This window comes from Narcine bancroftii, chromosome 3, assembly GCF_036971445.1.
Source record: "Narcine bancroftii isolate sNarBan1 chromosome 3, sNarBan1.hap1, whole genome shotgun sequence".
NCBI classification, from domain to species: domain Eukaryota; kingdom Metazoa; phylum Chordata; class Chondrichthyes; order Torpediniformes; family Narcinidae; genus Narcine; species Narcine bancroftii.
In genome coordinates, this window is record NC_091471.1 from 176,899,999 (window position 1) to 176,920,039 (window position 20,041).

Consider the following 20,041-nt stretch of genomic DNA (forward strand, 5'->3'; position numbering starts at 1 on the left):
ACACAAGAAAAGCCAGATTCAATACTGTACCTGAAACTACAGTATAATCGTCTGCAATCATCCAGAACTAATAAAAAGAAAGGACTATCTGTTTTACAATAATTCCAACCTATTTCTTTGATTACGATCAGATTTAATTAGCAGGCTTTGACTTCAATGAGATTAAAAGGGAAGTAACATACGGAGTACTGCTGATTTACATCACCTATGTAAACTGTGCGATAAAGTAAAAACATGAGCTCACAGGTCCAATCTTATCAGAAATAATCGGAAAGCATTTGCTTTGATTAAAGTATCTAACACATTGCCAATTATTCTAATTCTTTTTTGATTCCGATCAGAATTATGAAATGTTTAAAACATTTGAGTAGCCTAAAATATACTCAAGGGACCTTAATGGGAAAATTGCAGAACATGTAATTTGTAGAAAAATAAGGAAATCTTAGATCACTCATTAGATATCAGAACTTATTTTTATATATTAGAATATAATTAAAGTTAACATTTCTTCCAATGTTCGATTTCTACTACCAAAATGTAAAATACATATGCTCAATAATCATTTCTGTGGCGACAAAGACTGAATTTCTACAGACATATTCAAGATAATTATTGGAGTGTAAACAACCATCTGTAAAAATCATACATCAGTAAAGATATGTCCAGGGACAAAACAGACCAAGAAGGAAAAACTGACAATGCAAAACAAAACAAAGAAAACAAGTCTCTGCTGACCTATGCAGCTGGGATTTGTCTCAGTGATGAGTTGAGGGAATTATAATGAAGTGCACAATTATGGCGTTGCAACTAAAATCTCAACCATGTTCTCCACATTTTGCAGCGCCATATGCTTTTTTTTAAAAACATACAGAGGAGTTCTAAATTTTCCTTTGCAAAGAGAATACTTGATGGGAAAAAAGGAGGGTGAGAATGACTTTTCACAAAATAGAGCATACCAGTTTTATTGAACATAGCACATCATAACAAAGCATCCCACTTTCTTCTCACATGTACCTTACTAATGTTAAAATGCATTTATAGGTTGCATATGACTATAGTAATAAAACTGCCTGTAAAATTAACCCAAAAATGCTGAAGATATTGTCTTGACATCTCGACATTTGCTACTATAATAAAGTGTAAACTGATTTGCTCTCATAGAGTTGATATAATGCTACAAGATAGTGAGTCATAGAAAAGGATCAATAATTATAATGATAATATTGAATTTTAGTACTTTATAATTTTTTGATTAATGTAAAAGTATATACTTTTTTACCACCATGGTAATCCGGATGGCACAGTTGGCGTAGCAGTTAGCACAATGCCTTTGCAGCGCCAACGATCAGGACTAGGGTTCGAGTCCCACGCTGTCTGTAAGGAGTTTGTAAATTCTCCCTGTGTCAGCATAGGGGGGCTACAGTTTCCTCCCGCTGTTTGAAACGTACTGGAGTTTGTAAGTTAATTGGGTGGCTTGGGCTCGTCGGCTGAAAGGGCCTGTTACTGTGCTGTATGTCTCAATTTTTTTTTAATTATTTTTTTTAAATTTAAGAACAGGTGCCACATAATGATTGCCATTAATCAAATTTTAATTGTTTGGACATCAGCATAATACACTCTGGAGTTTGGGTTCTAAGAGAGATTTTGCAGATGTTGAGTGATATCGCTACTGAAAATGGAGACATCCGATGTCAACAGTAAGTGTTAACATAAGTAAATACATTTACAAAGGCTGCCTCCCTCTACTGCTTCAGAGGACAGATCATTCCACAGATTGAATCTATTCCTCCAAACCTTGGAGCAATGTCCATAGTTCTAGTCTCACTTGCCAATGGAAACAAGTTTCCTGCTTCTATCTTATCTATCCCTTTCATAATTTTACATATTTCTACAAGAACCTCACCACTGCCCATCATATTATTTCTATATGTTCTCAAGTCTGAGAATGTGATTAAAAATAGGATGGGATAAATTTATTTTTTTTTAATTAAATTTAGACCTACAGCATAGAAATAGACCCTTTCAGCCCACAAGTACATGACTCCCATTTACACCCAATTAATCCTTAACCCCAGTATGTTTCAAACAACGGGAGAAAATAGGAGCACACAGAGGAACCCCACGCAGACATGGAGAGAATGAACAAACTCCTTACAGACAGCGCAGGTTTTGAATCCGGTCCTGATTGTTGGCTCTGTAGCAGTACTGCATTAACTGCTACACTAACGATTCCCCCCAAAGTATGAACCTCAGTAACAGAACTCTCATTCCTCCTATCAACAATGAGTTGTTTCACCCATTTAGATTTTAGAAATCCAGATTGTAAAGGCACAAATGGCAACTTTGATTTATGATACTCTTAAACTAGAAGTGAAAACTCTGAAAAATGAATGACAAATACATGCAGGGCAAATATACCTGTGACTAAACTAATTTGCACGGCAATGGATTTCAGCAGGTAGCAGGCAAGAGGAATCACATCTCACTGATCTCAGACTAGGTTAGGTCTACATGTCAGAAGCAAAAAAAAAAAATCTTCTTTGAGAACTTCAAAGGCTTTGAGCTCAAGCTGACAGTACCAGCATTCATAGAAGTTCCTTGAGAAATAATTTAGGACCTGGACTCATTTTAAACCTTCTCGATCAACATACTAATTCACAAAAGGCTTTCATCATTAAAAGGCCGTGACGTTTGCCAAAAAGTATAAATGCAGGACTTTAACTTCAACAGACAGGGATATCTGGTTACTTATGCATTTTCTACATTGATCACATCAGTACCCAGAGGAGAAAAGCTATTAAATAATGCAGAGTCCCAGCTGTTCTGATGGAGTTTGGCAGCGACAGGACTTTTAGATGTTAACTTGAGCATTACTTGAAAGTTGACCTGACCTAAGAGGTCATGTCCCCACACAAGCATAACCACCAACGGGAATAATGATTTTTCTAGTTGAAGTTTAAATCCATCCATAAAAAGAGCCTGACAGAGGGCACGATTGAGCATAATGATATTACCTAGTCCACGAGCAGTGCTATTCATTAAATCCTTTTCCTTCAACTGTACATCAATCACTCAGCATTCTTATTCTACTAGTTATTTTCAGACAAGATTAGCACTTCTAAGCACAAGTTCAATGAGATGCATTTTTTAAAGAATCGTCTACATTGCCTGTATTAAATTGAAATGCTGTGAATATCGCGGGGGATTTTCATTCATGTCAAATCAGATGAAAAAGCTTATTTCCATTTGTCATTTTCAAGGTGTTACTTCCTCTATGATTACATTGGTTCTTTTTGCCTTTAATTCCTTTTTACTTCATGTATTTCAGCAAGCAAAACACAACTGTGCTCCTGGTGCTGCACTTCACACAAAAAAAATACAAATAAAAGGTACTTTAAACAAACGCTGATTTAGAATAGAATTCTCCAAATGAAATATTTATATTTAAAATAAAGTATGCAACAGAATATACCATATCAGAAATTAGTTACAATTGCAGAGAAAAGCTCTGATGGGTTTGTACAATCAATTCAAGAGCTATGTCCCATGTTACTCAATGAAAAGAACATGCACTCAGTTCCTTGAAAGGGCTACCTTACCTTCATGCTTGTAAGTCATTTCTTGGCAACCAGAGAGATAAAGGCAAACCAAAGCACACAAACAGATGAAACAAGAAAAACACAAAACGATCAGCAAATATTCCATTTTAAAGTTTGATATACTTTGCAAGGTCTCTATTACAGAGACAATATTCACCTTACATTAATAAGAGGAAGATGGAAAATAAACAATTATTTGATGTACAATAAAGAGGGTGGAAGGGGTGGGGGAAATGGCTGATTCTCTCTCGCTGCTAATATCAGCGTAAAAATCTTCAGATGTTTTCTTCGTCCCTGCTTTGGGGCTGCTTGCTTCAGAGTGAGAACCCAGGAAGTAGAACCATGCATTTACAATGCCAATATTACTCCAGGCTTTCATGAAACACCCTATTGGCTCTTGGGTCTGCTGGCTCCTCCTCCCATTTCACAGCATTATTGGCACTGCTGATTTTGTTCAAAGAGATTCTCATCGCAAGCCAATTTCCCACACGCCACTCCAGTGAACTGGAGCAGCCAGCTCAATAATGTGAATGGTAATGTGAAGATTATCATATAAATTTATCTTTCAAGACAGAAAAGAGCCATCAAATGTTCAGAACTTAAAAGGAAAAAAAATCCATGAGTCACAAAAATTTACAGAAAAATTGTTAAAGAAGTGAAAATGAACTAGAAATTTCAACAGCCATTAAATGGAGTACAGAACCAGGAAAGGTACACAGCCATGAAGAAATGACTAAAATAAGCTTCGAAATGATGACTGTGAAATGGAAGCAACGTAACATAATCACTTTGCTTCAAGGCTCATCAGGGGGACTATAGCATTAGAAGAATAGATTAGAAAATTATAACTGATCTTCTGTCCAAATTCACCAATTTTTAAGCCCAGAGTTTACACGGAATGAGTTCCCAACTGCGAATTTTTGCAAGTCAGCCGGCTCCCAGCAGCTTGTCACCCGAGTGCAGTGCAAGGCCTTTATGGCAGTAAAAAACTGAAAAATGGAGTTAAACCCTAAGTCAGGTTCCACCCATAACCTTTTGCCTGCTGGTCCGTGCTCCTCCTCCCCCCACCTGTTCATTCAGGTGCCTGCCTGTTTTGTCATATACCTGACGAAGGACCCAGGCCCGAAACATTGGTTACCCTTTATTTCCCATGGATGCTACATGATCTGCTGAGTTTCTCCAGCACTTTTGTGTATTGCAACCCAAGGCAGTACCAGCTGTCAAAGAGTCTGAATATTGGTCAATGTCTCTGACATTCTCAAGCATTCATACACGAATACAATTTTTCAAAATTATTTTCGAAAAAATTGAAAAATAATCAAAAGACTAAAACACAATTAGGTTTCAACCAACATTACTGAATCAAAATAAATAAATATAAATTATATTTACTCTTTTTTTTCCCTTTGTTCTCTGTTGAAACAAATGAGCACTCTCAGTGGACTGAACTTCCAGAACAAGAGTTGGAGACCTGGACTCCACAAGAAACACCACATCACAGCACAATTCAGTGGTTAACAGTGTGCAAATGCAAAACATGTTTTCTTGAGAATCCCAAGCCCCCACACAATTACAGAGATTACCACTGGACAGAATTATATGTATTTATGTAGAGGAGCTAACTGTGATTAAAACAGAAGAAACAATTGATAAAGCAGTCAAAATTAGACACAGATGCCTTTGAAACGACTCTATGAATGTTTGAGATCACCTAAGAGGAAATGTACATGTGAATGCCAGTCTTAGCAGTTGTCATCAGCATTCACTCTTGTCTCCCATCAACCCACTCTTTATAATGTATCCCAACAATTCCATGATTCATGGGCAGCACCTAGCACACTACCACTTAAAACAAGAAATGCTTGAGTACCCAAACGCCTGCAACACAGCCTCCAGTACGTGTACCATTCTGACCTGGAAAAATATAAGCATTCCTCTTTTTACATTAATACTGTAACAGTATATAGATATGTTTTTGGGAGATAAATTGGGGCAGGTTTGTTAGTGTAGGTCACATATAAACACTTCAAAATAGATCTTATTTAAAACACTGGAGCACTGCTCATGCTAGACATGTCAGGACCCCAGAGCCTTTGCAGAAGCTTTGGAGAGTGCCCAAGAGACTTCACTAATGGATCGTTGTTTACAAAAAGACAACAGATGAAAGAACTTGTCAGAGCTGCAGACTGTCAGGAGGGGAACTTGCTGTTCTAGGAGGGTCATGTGGTTTTGCAAGCAATGAGTCAAACAGGTTTTTCTCTGAGAGAGAGAGAGAGAGAGAGAGAAACACACAGAGATCAGTTCTGCAGTGTTACAGTCGGCAGCAGCAGCTGGGACTGGAACAGGACAAGCTGGCAAGCATTTGGAAGACAGGTTGTAAGTGCTTAGTACAGCCTGGTCAAAGCCCTTGTGGTTGATCCAAGAGGAAAGGACTGGTTGCCTAATGTTTCACTTGAAATAAGGGAAACAAAAAGGAACTCTCTGGTGACCTGAAAGAAAGAGGTTATCATCTGGAGAACCTTGAGGGGCAAGTTTCTTTGGCAAGACAATGAAATGGCTGATTAAAAAGGAATCAGTTGTGGGTGTCCAGTGTACCACAAATCTCTCTCTGAAAACTGACAAGAACTTTCCTGAGCGGTAACCATTTACCTTTTGAGCACCAAAGCCTGGTGAACTTTATAAATGTAAATTCTGTGCACAGTATTAGAATTGCCTCCAACCAGTGAACTTGGAGAAATGAGAAGTGAGATTGGACTGGGAATCAAAGAACTTTTCTGAACTCACACACACATTACATACATGTGCGCTTAGAATTAGAAGGGGATTAAGTTAGGTTAGTTAATAGTGATAAGTTAGAGTGTGATTCTGTTTTCATGTTTAGATAATTAAAAGCAACTTTTGTTTAAGTAACCTTTCGTATTGGTGAATATCTATTGCTGTTGGGGTTTGGGGTCCTCTGGGCTTGTAACAATACACAAAACATCATCTGGGAATTTCCTCAGCACCCTCATTGTTAATCATTGGTAATCATTACATACTCGGTTCCTCCTAATATCTGTCTCCCACAAGTGACTGTGAATATATCGAGATGGAAGTGTGTTAGCGTGTCGTAGGGTTGATTGTTTTAACTGTGTGTAAGCTGCGACATATGGTTGCGAATAAGAATACTGGAAATAGTAGTGGGGAAGCACACGTGTGTTAGCTAGACATCATAACATGTGGTTGGATGAATGATGGGTACCAAAGTGAAAAGCAGCAGCTGTATGTAGTGGGAAATTCGATTCAGTTCGTGTGCTCAATGGTCAGCTTTGTGAGGCTTTTCAGCCAATCTTTCCCATTCCCAGGTGCTCACTCACACAGATTTCTTTGGTCATCATGTGTTAGTTAATAATCAATCTGGATAGCTTAAAAACATAAAAATATCAGCTCTATCATTCATCAAGATATTGTATGATCTATCAGCTAAATGCAATTTTCAGGCTCCATTACCATATTCCATGATTATATTAATGCCCAAAAATATATTGTTTGTCGAGAAGGAATAAAATGAATGAGCTTCCACAGCCATTCAAAGATTCACCTTCTTCTGTGTGATGCAAGTTCTTTTCATCTCAGCACAAAGTAGCCAACCCCTTTAACTCACACTGTGGTTCCTCATCCTGTATTCCTCAGATGGGGAAAGCCTCCCTGTGTCCAGCCTGTCAAGCTCAAAAATCAACTCTCATCCTTGTAAACTACAGAATGGAGGCTCACTCTCTTCAGTCTTTCACAGCAAGTCTGCCTGAAGTTAGTAGTGAATCTTCACTGCACTCTCTCTAATGCAAATACATCCTTTCCTAGGTGAAGAGACCAAAAAAAAATCACATAGTACAGAAATGAGGGGGCACGTTTAGCACTGTGGATAGAGCAACGCAGTTACAGCGCCAGCGTCTGTTGTGTGTGGAGGAAACGTGGCCTCCCTGCCTATCTGGAATGTTTGTATTGCGGTAGTCACCCGTCCTACCTGTCTGAAACTTATTCGGAAGTCACATCACTTGTCAATCAAGGTTAGCCTCCAACCACCCATTAGTGCACACCTTGCCATTGGCTAATTTAAGTCTCCTAAGGTCATTATTGGCTAGAAGCCCAGGTTAGCACTGTATTTAACACCAATGCCCAGCACATTCTATTTCTCTGCTTTGTGATCCAAACCCCGGACATTGCTCTGTGCTAGGTCACTACTGTAGACATCGCTGGAAATGTCACGGGTAAGGTGTGTACTACACTGAAGCTGAGTCGTAATACTGCAATAGGTCGGTACTTACAGAGAGCTGCAACCCCATCGGTACAGGGAACTGGGGGTATGTATGTAAGAGTCCCTGTGCAGGTTGAGTATAGGTTTATCGTTGTCCATGTCAAAACGAAGTTAAGGTGCATGTCTATATTGTCTTCTTAAGTGAATAATGATCCAGCACATTTAACATTCTCCCCATTTGTTTCCCATGTTTTAAAGTTATGTGTGATTGTAATACTTGTGTCCTGACTCATCTCTCTGTGAACCCGCCAAACCTGATACTCTTCCCAACAACAGTGCCCAGGGTTTAAAATTGAGATCATAAAAGCTCAGGGACTGCATGATCTTGTCAGAGTGAAGGGCAAAACCAGGTTGATGAGAGATAGTTGGTCAGGAAAAAGAAGGGGTTGAATGTCAGATGTAAGCAGCTGGGAATGAGTGAATCTGGAGGAGTATCAGAGATAGAGAACTAAACATAATAGAAACCAAGAGGGCAAAATAAGGAAATGAGATATCTCTGGCAGATAAAGTAAAAGAGAACCCTAAGTCACTATACAAGTATATTAAGATCAAAAGGAGAACAAGGGAGAGAACAGGTCCACAAGTATCAATGTGTGGAGCCACAGGTCATGGACAAGACTTTATATGAACGCCTTATCTGTAGTTACCATAGAGAAAGTTATGGAAGACTTTAAGGAAAATGAATCATGATGACTTGCAAAATATCTACATTATAAAAGAGAAGATGCTGATAGTCTTAAAGCATTTTAAGGTCTATTTAATCTCTAGATCCTGATTAGAAGAAAATACAGGGATCCTTGTAGAGATATATGCATTTTCTTTGGCCAAGGATGACATACTGAAAGGCTGGAGGATGACTAATGTGTTTAAGAAAGGCTGTAAGGACAAGCCAGGGAACTACATGTCACTGAGTCCAACATCAGTGATGTGAGAGCTTTGGAAGGGATTCTGAGGGGCAGTGTCTACACATGAGCATAGGTGGCGTTGAATTAATCCAGAAGAGATATTTTGCTGCTTTTAATTATACTACGTTATTTTACCTTTAAGGATATGAGGGCATGCAAGCTGAGTGTCTGTCTGAGATCTCAGATTAGTCCAGAGATTTTTTTCCATGAGTAATGTCTTTCTAGAGGTTGCATCTGGACATTCTAACTGCCTTATCTGAGTGCCACATATTTAGTCTTCAACAGGTCGCAGATCTTTTGGTTCATCCATGGCTTCTGGTTAGAGTCCAGAAGTATGCAGATGCTGTGAATGTAGCAAAAACACACCAAAATGCTGGAGGAACTTAGCTTGTCTTTTCAGTGTCTATAGGAGACAAAGATATATTATCAATGTTTCGGGCCTGAGCCCTTCTTCAAGGAATAAGCAGAATAAGTCAGAGGTAGGAAATCTCAGAATTCAAACAGGGGTCATCTACCGCAGCAGGTGCTCCTGTTGTGGTCTCCTTTACATCGGAGAGACTAGATGCAGACTGGGAGATCGCTTTGTTGAGCACCTCGGCTCTGTCTGCCGCAATAGTGTGGATCTTCCAGTGGCCATCCCATTCCCTTGCCGACGCTTCTGCCCATGGTCTCATGCACTGCCAGACTGAGACTAACCATAAATTGGAGGAAAAACACCTAATCTTCCAAATGGACATCTTCCAACAGGATGGCATTAATATGGACTTCTCTGGCTTTCATTAACCACATCCCAAACCCCCTTCTCCCTCCGTCATATTTCCCTATTTCTGTCTCTCTATTCCATGTCTTTTGAAGAAACATGATAAATTCTTACCTTGTTCCTTATCATATCCAATTAACACCTTCTGATAGTCTGGATTCCTCCCCCCCACCATTGTTTGAATTCTGAGATTCTGGGGTATTCTTATTCTTAAAGATGGGCTCAGGCCCGAAACGTCGGCAATATATCTTTGTCCCTTATAGATGCTGAAAAAACCAACTCAGTTCCTCCAGCATTTCGGTGTGGGTTTTTTTTGGTTAGAGCACATTTGGATAGTCTCAGTCGGGACATAATTATTCATGCATTTCTGTTAAGTTGAGAACAACTTCATTCTGGTCGGCTGCAGACTTTGAACTTGTCCCACACCATCAACTCCAGAGAGCCATAAAACTGCTCTTTTGCCTCCACAGACCAACACAAAACAGTGAATTCTAACTTTGCCTCTCAGTTCCAAACAATCCTACCCCTTAGTCTCAAAAGCTGTCCCTCCCCTGGTCCTCAACTCCACAGCCAGCAGAAAAATCCTCTGAATAATATAGCCAATCAACTCTTTCAAAATGTTGTTAATTTTTGAAATTCTAAATTCTAGAGAATACAGAGCAAGTTAACTCAATTAACAGTTGAACTGCAAATATACCACTTCCTGGAACCAGTCTAATAAAATTCATTAATTTTCACTCCACTCCCGTCATGCAGCCAGTTTCCCTTAATGCAAGGAAACAAATATGATTAGGTTTCAAAATACTGCTCAACAACTCTTGCAAATGTGGGTGTATTATACATGTACATACTGTATATACATACAAAATGTGTATAAGATGATTTTCTTGGTGTCCCAGAGCAAAACGACACAAAAAAAATCCCTTGATCTGCCCATAGTTCTCTCAGCTCCAGCCTGTTTCCCAGAAAGAGAGAAATATCCAAAAAAATACTGTACTATTATCAACTGCTTTGGTATATCTTCAAATAATTGGCAACCAGTAGAGTGAACAGTTAATAAAAAGTTTCTCCTAATACAAAGATAGCTATTTAATATAAGAAAATATGAACCACTCATTGTTTCGTCACCAGAGTCAAATATGCATTTGATTACAACAAACCCTTTCATTTTGTCAATGGAATGCGATCAGAGATACATTAGAATAATGTTCATTGCTGAATTAGTGTTCAGAGACTTGATTAACTATGGAATTGAAAGCAAATCATGGTAATCAGCAATTGTTATAAAATCCCACATTTACAAATATTCTTCAGAGATGGAATACTGCTATCGTAACACAGTCTGCCTTATATATGGCACCAGACCCACCAATGCAATCAAATCTTAACTCTGAAATGCTATGGGGCATTTAGGAATAAGCAATAAATTCCTGATTTGGAAAAAAAAACTATGTCTACATTTCCTCAACAAATAAATGCAAAATTATAGTTGAATGTATTATTCTTACAACATGAACAGAAAGTTTGAATGGATTTTAAAGTGAATTGTTCCTGTTCATTCACTTCGAGCTGTCATTCATCATTTCAATTTACCAAAAATTGTACTTCTGGGAGTTTTGTTATTTTACCTTGTGGGGTTTTGTGTTTCTCCTTTTGTATTTCTTAGAGCGTAAATATCTCTCCCTCTCCTACAGAACAAAAAGAAAATTGTAAGAAAAATATGCAGCTCCAAAATTAATAATCAATTTAATTAACTGAAATTTCAAGGACAACCATCATGATTAATACTGATCAATCATTTAAAATCAATCTAATTTAAATAAATCACAACACATTCCACTAATACATTAATAATAATGACTTGTATGATTTTTCATCTATAAATATATTTTTAATATGCTTTATTCATAATATATAGAGTAAAAACAATTGAGACATCCTTCTCTCAGTAGCATTAATTCAATACATTCTCTTCCAATGGTCAACTTCACTCATGTTTTCTCCTTAAACAATTCAACTGTGAAGCACAGGTTCACTGAACCCAGAATTTCAATGTCCATTAGCAGTAGGACCCTCTACAGAGTCCTGGCTTTAGTGTGCCACTCAGCACATACTCCTGCACTTTGCAATGGGCTGCATTCACATCCACACATCTTACACTGGAAGACCATCCAGTTTCAGGCAGACCAAAGTGAGCCTTTCACCAAGCTTATAATCTTCTAGCAGCACTTCGTGTTTGTCTCGGTATGCATCTCTTTGTCACAGTCTGTGATACACAGCTGCTTGGGGTGTACCTCAAGAAATACCACTTAATACTTTCCTGACTTTCTTGACAAGCACACAGACTGCAATGAGGTGGACTATCATCTCATTTTTCTCAATGATTTTGTATTTTTCTCTAAACTCTGCACTATTTGACTTATTGTAACACTATTCTACTCTGTTACCTTATTTGTTTATTTGTTATTATTGAACTATCAGCTGTATGAGTTGACTTCCCTCAATAGCAAGCAAAGCAAAGGGGTTTTTTTCTACTGTATCCAATACACATGTCAATAAACAGTTTAATCTGCTATGCAGCCATTTTGAAGGTAGCGTGCGGTGGACTGATTGGTCAGGAAGAGTCCATCTCACTTCCGTTCAAGCAAGGCTTTGGTTCTTGTCTGTAAGTTCTGGCTATCAGACATTTCTGCCAAATAACTTTGACAATCTTCTCAGGAAACCAGACCACAGGATCCATCGTCTCTTCCAGCTTTTGCTCTTTAACATCTTAGGAAAAGGTTTTAAAAAAAAAAATCACTTTATTCTTGAATGCATTCTGGCAACTTCATGTGTTGCACCTTTTTCAATGGTGATCTACATTCCTTTAAGTGTTGAAGTCTCACACTATTTCTGCCTGCAAGCTCTATCCACATTGGGCCGAAAAGCAGCGAAATGAACCATTCGTGGAAATGGTTACTAAATTGAAATGCTAATTCGGTATATCTCCTTCTATTGTCCCTGTCCAGCCTGTTGATTATGTTCAGCATCTTCTGATCATTTCATTATGTATTTTTGTTCAGAGTTGCATTAAATTATCCACTCACAGCTCCTATGGCCAACCCCCTTGGGTTCCATGCTAAATTGGTTAACAACAAAACTGCTTGCATGAAAAACATCACATAAGCAAGATGTTTTTACAGTGGCCTTCAAACAGAATTTAATATCATTCACCAGTTTTCCATTTTATTCTTTTCGGTCTTAAACAGACATGATTTCATTTTCTACTCATCAATTTTTTTGACTAAAATAGGACAATGAATTTACCTTTCAAAATGAAGTCAAATTGCACCTAATTTAAAATCAAACTGATGTACTGAAGAAAGAATTTCTACTGAGCAATTTTGTACTTTGTATAAAAAGCAGTTCAAAATGAGACACGGATGTTCACCATCAGCAACTGAAATTCATTCTGCAAAGATATGAGGAGTTACAAAATATCTCACCATTGTTAAATCGTCAATGATATGCTGTTGCTCTACAACCTGGAGTCTCAAGAACTCTATCTCTTGTTCATCCTGCCCTTGACTCAGATCATTCAATGAAGTATGTCGTCTGAGCTGTCCTTGCGAAGATAACTTTTCTTTCTGACAGACAAACAAAGCATTATTGTACCAAAGTGTCTGAATTTTCAAATAATTCCAACAAATTATTAGTGGCAACAATTACCATGGCAACTTCTTAACTTGCAATGGATTTCATGCTGAACTTCATGACTTGATGCCATTTTACCCTAGTGACTGTACAGCAATATCATGGTTATAAGGCACATGTTAGTGCAACACTGATCCTCAATTGATAGAGAAAGCCAAGATCCTTGTCATTTTCAGTCAGTCCCATTCAAAATAAAATAGTAGCCTCAATTATACACAACAGTAAAGAAAATATCAAGCGACATGGATTTGCATCATGTACCATTTCGGCATGTTCTCTGGTCAGCTGTTTGAGTTTATCTTCCATTCTCTGCACAGAATGCATGACATCCTCGTTCTTCTTGGTCAGGCGCTTGTTTTTTTCCACGAGGGGTTTCAATTGGCTCTCTGTCTCTCGAACGCGTTTCAACTGTAAAAATAATTCTAAGTCACCTGGAGCAACAAACTTTCCACAACACAATGAATCTAAAGGAATTGACAGTGCTCACTGTGTCCAATAGTTTTGTATTTAAGTACCATGAAACAAGAAACCATAGGAGCCTATCCCATCTCACCTGCCTGCTTGCAATTCAATCCCATCATTCCCATGACCCATTCACCTATTTTATTATTATGCCACATCCTTTGATCCTTTTGCTAGTTATCTACACCAAATGATATTTTACAGAAGGATATGGACCAAATGTAGCCAAATGGATCTAGCCCAGAATGCCAAATTGGTCAGCATGGACAAGTTGGGCCAAAGGGTACACTGTATAATTCTATGACTTTTGGGGTAACTGATGAGCATGCATTGGAGATGTGGAAGGAAACCCGAGCACCCCATGGAAACCTATGGGGAGAGTGTGTAAGCAGCTGAGAACAGGCAGCACCCAAGATCAAACTGGAATATCTGCAGCCATTAGGCAGCAGTACTAAATACTGGATAATTCAACATAATATATATACTTAGCAAATGAATTTATTTCAAATCCTTAATTTTCCTTCCACTTGATTGCTTTAATTTTTTTGCTTTAGTACAGAAAATACTTCACACGCTTTGCAGGTATCTTCCGGGTCTACTCATTTACTGAAATGAATGAGGGGCATGTTATTGTGTTTACCAGCTCATTTCTTTCATCTGCCAGTAGAGTATTTCGGTCTTCCAGTTTACGAATCACAGCATTCAGTTCAGCGATCTTTAACTGGAAACGCCGCACGTCCTTTTCATCCAATTGTGGTTCCTAATTCAGTATTTAGAGTGAGAAAGCAAATTAAGTTGCTGCTACCAGAACAAATACATAAGCTTCTCTGGTGGTTGTAAGTACAAGGAAGCTCATCAATGATTCTGGTAAATACACCAGACCATTAAAAAAAAGCAGTTATTATTAGTTATTCCCTGCTTTTAAGCTACTTCCACTTAACAGATTTGGATCAATGCACACTATGCGTGATCTGGCAAGTTTAATCATTTGTTAAAATGTTAAAATGATAACAATAAATCAGTTTGTGTTTTCATATCGTTAAATAATATTTCTGCTCCTAAATAAAGGAAGGGAAAGTCCCTTGGTTTACGTGACACAGATCTTTCAGCTGAGCTTCGAAATTGATCAGAGTTAGGGGGCAAGACCCTTTTTGTCTCCAAGCTCTGTATAGACAGAAAGAGGGAAGATGGAAAAATTAGTCCAAGTTGTATCCATTTTCCCGCTGGACAATGGGGACAACTTGTACATTTTTGCATTTCAATATCTGCATCCCTCAGCAACTGGAAAGTCATCCATCCTGCACTTGTGCAAAGCAAATCTTCCAGTCATCCCAGCAGCCACCTCAGGTGATAGAAACATCAAACTGGGATAATAAATGACTGCTTAAAGACCATTTCCAAACACCAAACTGCCCTGCACTGGCTGAACGAGTTTGCCACAAGAAGCTATTCAAGGACCAGAAGGTGCTGACTGCGAATAACCTTTCACAAGGTTACAAGCAGGATGACGTGGGAACAATGTGCTCATAGCAGCATACGGCTATTTTACTGAAATATTAATCTGCAAGCCAGGACCAATGATCCACAGTTGTGAGTTCAAATCCTACCAGTAAGAGCAAAAGAAATTAAATCCTTCATTTAATGAATCAGAAATCAAATGCTAATAATGACCATGGGACAAGTGGATTCTTGTAAGTGAAGCCACCAAACTTGGATCATTAATGTACCTTTATGGAAAGATATTTTGCTCTCTTTTTCCAGTTTATTCTGCAAGTAATTTCAGCAATGAGCAAACGGTTCACTTTTGAATGACCAAACAAGGTGCTCACCTGAATGCGTAAGCTGTATCAGCACCACATTCTGTAGGCCAGCTAAAAAATGTATACTACCTGTACACCCAAACTGTGTGGTCAAACACAGCTCCGCTTCCATCTATAAATACACAGATCACACCACTGTCATGGGCAATGTTTCCAACAATGATCATGGAGTACAGAAGAGAGCTTGGGGGCTTTGTGGCTTGCTGCCTAGACAACTCTCTCTCTCCCTCTTACTGTCAGCAATAGCAAGGAACTGGTCACAGACCTCCAAAAGGTGGTACAGAGCCCACTCCTGATCCACATCAATGGTGCAGAGGTGGAGAGAGCAAACATCTTTATATTCCTTGGGGTAAATATCTGCGGTGACTTGTCCTGGTCCACCTACAATGGTCAAGAAAGTACCCCTGCACCTCAACTACCTCAGAAGCCTAAGAAAATTTGGCAGGTCACCAACATTCCTCAACAACTTCTACAGGTGCATTATTGAAAGCATCCTATCAGGGTGCAATGCTGCATCACACAGGAAATGCTCCATCCAAGATATCAAGAAACTGCAAAAGGTTGTGAATGTAGCTCAGGCCATCACACATTCCCCCTCCCCACCATTAATTCCATCTATAACTCCCATTGGCTTGCAAAAGCAACCAACATATTCAAATATTCCGGCCACACTCTCTTCCTGTCAAGAAGGAGATTAACAAGAGCAAGATCATGTACTCTCAGATTCAAGGCTAATTTATTTCCTGCTGTTATCAGACTCCTGAATGAACCCCCAAAGTACAAAAATTATTTTGCCTTTGTTCCATACTAACTGATCTCTCTCTGTAACTCTGCACTTCTGCCCTGTGCTTTATATGTAGAAAGTATGAGATGTGCACTGGCCTGCTCGCAAAGCAAACCCCATCACTGCATTTCTGATACATATGACAATAAGAGAGAGCTTGAACTTGAGTTTTGGAGGCAATGGACACCACTCATGCTGGAACTATAGTTTTGTTTTGCCTATATGTTAAGATGCTAGAACCCCAGTTTTAACAAGGTCATGATTAAGTATTTTACCTGTTGTTTGCAAGTAAATTAGCAATGGTGGAGAGCATTTTTGTAGGATGCCTGGATAGCACACAAACTAAGCTTTTTAATCCCCACCTCTGTACACTTGACAATAGACTAAACTCAAAATGATTACATTTTGAAACCAAAATGTGTTGCTTAAGCATGTTAGCAAAACATAAAACGTGCTCCAGCATCATGGAATGAACCAATGTACAGATCTAATGAAAAGGCAGAAAAGGTTAGAAGGGCTTAAGAGCCTACCTGTCTTTTTAAAAGACACAGTAAAATATTTCAGAATATTTTTGACTCTTGTGCCTTAGCAAGTGCAATTTGTGATCACTGCAATGAGAAGGGTACAAGCATTTTGGTTATCTCCAGTTGCTCCACAAGTAAGTGGCATCTGAGGCAGTGGGGAAGGCTCAGGAAACAGGATGGGTGAGATGAAGAGACATCAGCAACAGATATTTGGCCTGGGTTCAGTCATCAGGTGAGATGGACACATGTGAGTGGAGATCACAGGGAATCAACACAGTTACATTTTATTCTTTCTTGGGATGTGGCCAGTGCTGACAATTTCCCCATTTATTGTGTAAACTTAATTGCTGCAAATGCAGTTACTGTTAAAAGTCCATCACATAGTGGGACTGGAGTTACATAACAGACCAAGTAGAGAATCAGGTCTCCTTCCTTAAAGGACTCTGGCAAATCCAACAGACCAGTGTGCTGAGACAATTTTTTTCAATACATTTAAGATTTGACTTAATATTACCCAGCTGTCTTGACTTGATCTAATGGTTCAGACTCTGATTTAACAATCACTGGGAGTATTGGAGGCTTTGGGGAATCTAGAGAGACCAGGAGATGTTGGTGTGTGAATTGGGAAGATTGGGTAATGGTTAAAGTTAATGGTTAACACAGAGGAAGTGATAGTCAATATAGAGGTAGATTGAGGTGGGGAGGATAGGAGGGGTGGGATTCTAAGAAGAACTGTACATGGAATTAATTATACAATAGGCACTCGTGTCTATTGTATGTCAATGAAACACATTGGAATTAATGTCGAATTATCTTATTTCATGCTTAATAGTTAGTGCAGTGGTGATAATCCATGCTGTGCATCTCTATGATTTGAGTTAAGAAATACAAATATATCCTGTAATCAAGGCTAAGCAACCCAAACAGGAAGTAGCTCAGGTGCATTATTCATAAATGAACAATTAGAAATGTGGGTATTATCACCTCTTTACAAGGTGAGAAATTGCTGAACTGAAATGCAACCTGGAAGATCACCAGCCATTGATGTAACTCTGTCATTTGCCAGCAATACATTTACACAACCCTACAAGGTAAAGCATTAAAATCTATTATTATAAATTGGGTTAAAGAAACAAAAATAAAACGTTAGCACTTGGATATTATGTTCCAGTGCAGTTTGCTCCCAAGAGGGAAGAGAAAGGTAAGGCTGTGATTGAATGAACTTCATCAGGCAAGTCTTTGGGAAGACACATTCAAGCAGGGAAAACAAACCTCAAAAGGTAGTCGAAAGGGTAGTATACTAAGACAAAGGATACAAGGACTGCAAGCTTTGCTAGTGGTGAGTGGAGGTGAAGAGCCAGTGAGCCAGAGGAGGGAACCAGGTGCACATTGGGAAAGAGAACATTAGACACATGCACAGCCATGAATGACCCTTTGGCCAATGGGGAGTTAATGGAGGCTGGTAAGGGCTGCAGGCTTTGCATAGTAACTCAGAAATCTGTATCAGCCATTCTCAACAGGGGTCATAAGGCCCCTCAGGGGCCATAGAACAATTAAGGGGTCCATGTACTGAAATCAGAAAATTATTTTTATGTGTTTTAGGTAGCCGATAGGAGAGAAGTACAGAAGAAACCAACTAAAATTGACTGCTTCACAGGAAAGGAGGGCCATAAACATTGACCAGAGTCCAACAGCCATAAAAGGTTGAGAATGGCTAATCTATATACACACACTCAATAAACTCAAAGTTGGAATACCGTGTGATACAGTGGTCAGAAAGCAGAAAGATTCAAATCATAGAACTGACAGCATGGAAATAAGCCCTGGGGCTCATTAGGTTCATTCTGACCACCAGGCATCGTTCTATTCAAATCCCATTTTATGCTCCCCCACATTCTCATTCTCATCAGTTTTCCAAGACTCCACCACTCACCTGCAGATGAGGGGGAATTTACAGCGGCCAATTAACCCACCAATGCACAATGGGATGTGGGAGGAGGCCAGAGCACTCAGTCTAAGCATAGACAACTACACAGAAAACAAGCAAACTTCACTCACATGGGAGCTGTGAGATAGCATCATGGGTGATGAGAGTTTATTGTTACGGTCACAAGTACATTGAATAAATGTACCAAAATTCATACTTGCTGAGGCCACACAAGGTACAGCAACTACAATAGTAATCATTAAATTACCACAATATGCCAAGTCAGAAAAAGAGATATTCATAGATAGCTAAGTATTCATATCTTACTAGCTATGCCATTCTGTTCCCCTCACATTTCCTAAAAATATTAAAAACTGCATTATTTAAAGATTATTTTTACAATTCATATTTCACTTTGAAAATATATTTGACTGGTGAATAATTAATGTAATCTTCAAATTATTTGAAAAAGTAGAAATGCAGTGACTTCATTACAGAACAAATAAAACTACCTCTGGTCTTGGCAATTGGGGCAAGGCTACCATAGGGTAGAATGAATGTAACGTTGCTTGAAATTACATACATAGTTTAATTGGTTACTTTATGTTTTCCATGTAAATCACAAGATATAGGAGCAGAAGTAGGCCCATTGGCCCTTCGAGTCTGCTCCGCCATTTTGATCATGAGCTGATCCATCCACCCACTCAGCCATACTCCCCAACCTTCTCCCTGTAACCCTTGATGCCCTAGCTAATCAAATACCTGTCTAATTTCTGCTTTAAATACATCCAACAGCCTCTCTTCCAATGCCACCTGTTGCAACAAGTTCGACATATTCACAACCTTCTGGCTAAACAAATCTTTCTGCATCGGTTTTAAATTGATACCTTTCTATCCAGAAATTAAGCCCTCTTGTCCTAGAATCCTCTATCATGGGAAACATCCTTGCCACATCTACTCTATGCAGGCCTTTCAGCATTTGAAATGCTAGTAAGATATGAAATGCCCCACCCCCCCTTCCCCATCCTTCTGTACTCCAACGAGTACAGTCCAAGAGCCATAAACTAACCCTTTCATTCCTGGTATCATTCTAGTAAATCTCTGAACACTCTCCAATGCCAGCATGCCTTTTCTCAAATATGGCGCCCAAAACTGTACACAGTACTCCAAGTGAGGTCTCACCACTGTTTTATAGTCACAACATTACATACTTGTTCTTGTATACTAGAAATAAATGCCAACATTGCATTTGTCTTCTTCACCAATGACTCAA

At 38.8% G+C, this 20,041-nt stretch overlaps 1 protein-coding gene across 2 annotated transcripts in view; it reads right to left on the reverse strand.

The window, feature by feature from the left end:
• LOC138757886 (janus kinase and microtubule-interacting protein 1-like) overlaps positions 1 to 20,041 on the reverse strand; it is a 255,095-nt gene that overhangs the window by 21,467 nt on the left and 213,587 nt on the right. For both annotated transcript variants that reach the window (XM_069925953.1, XM_069925955.1), the window contains 4 exons: positions 14,354 to 14,473; positions 13,513 to 13,659; positions 13,044 to 13,184; positions 11,187 to 11,246 (listed from right to left, as the gene is read on the reverse strand). In XM_069925953.1, coding sequence (XP_069782054.1) covers positions 11,187 to 11,246; positions 13,044 to 13,184; positions 13,513 to 13,659; positions 14,354 to 14,473 — 468 coding nt within the window. The remainder of the gene's footprint in view (positions 1 to 11,186; positions 11,247 to 13,043; positions 13,185 to 13,512; positions 13,660 to 14,353; positions 14,474 to 20,041) is intronic.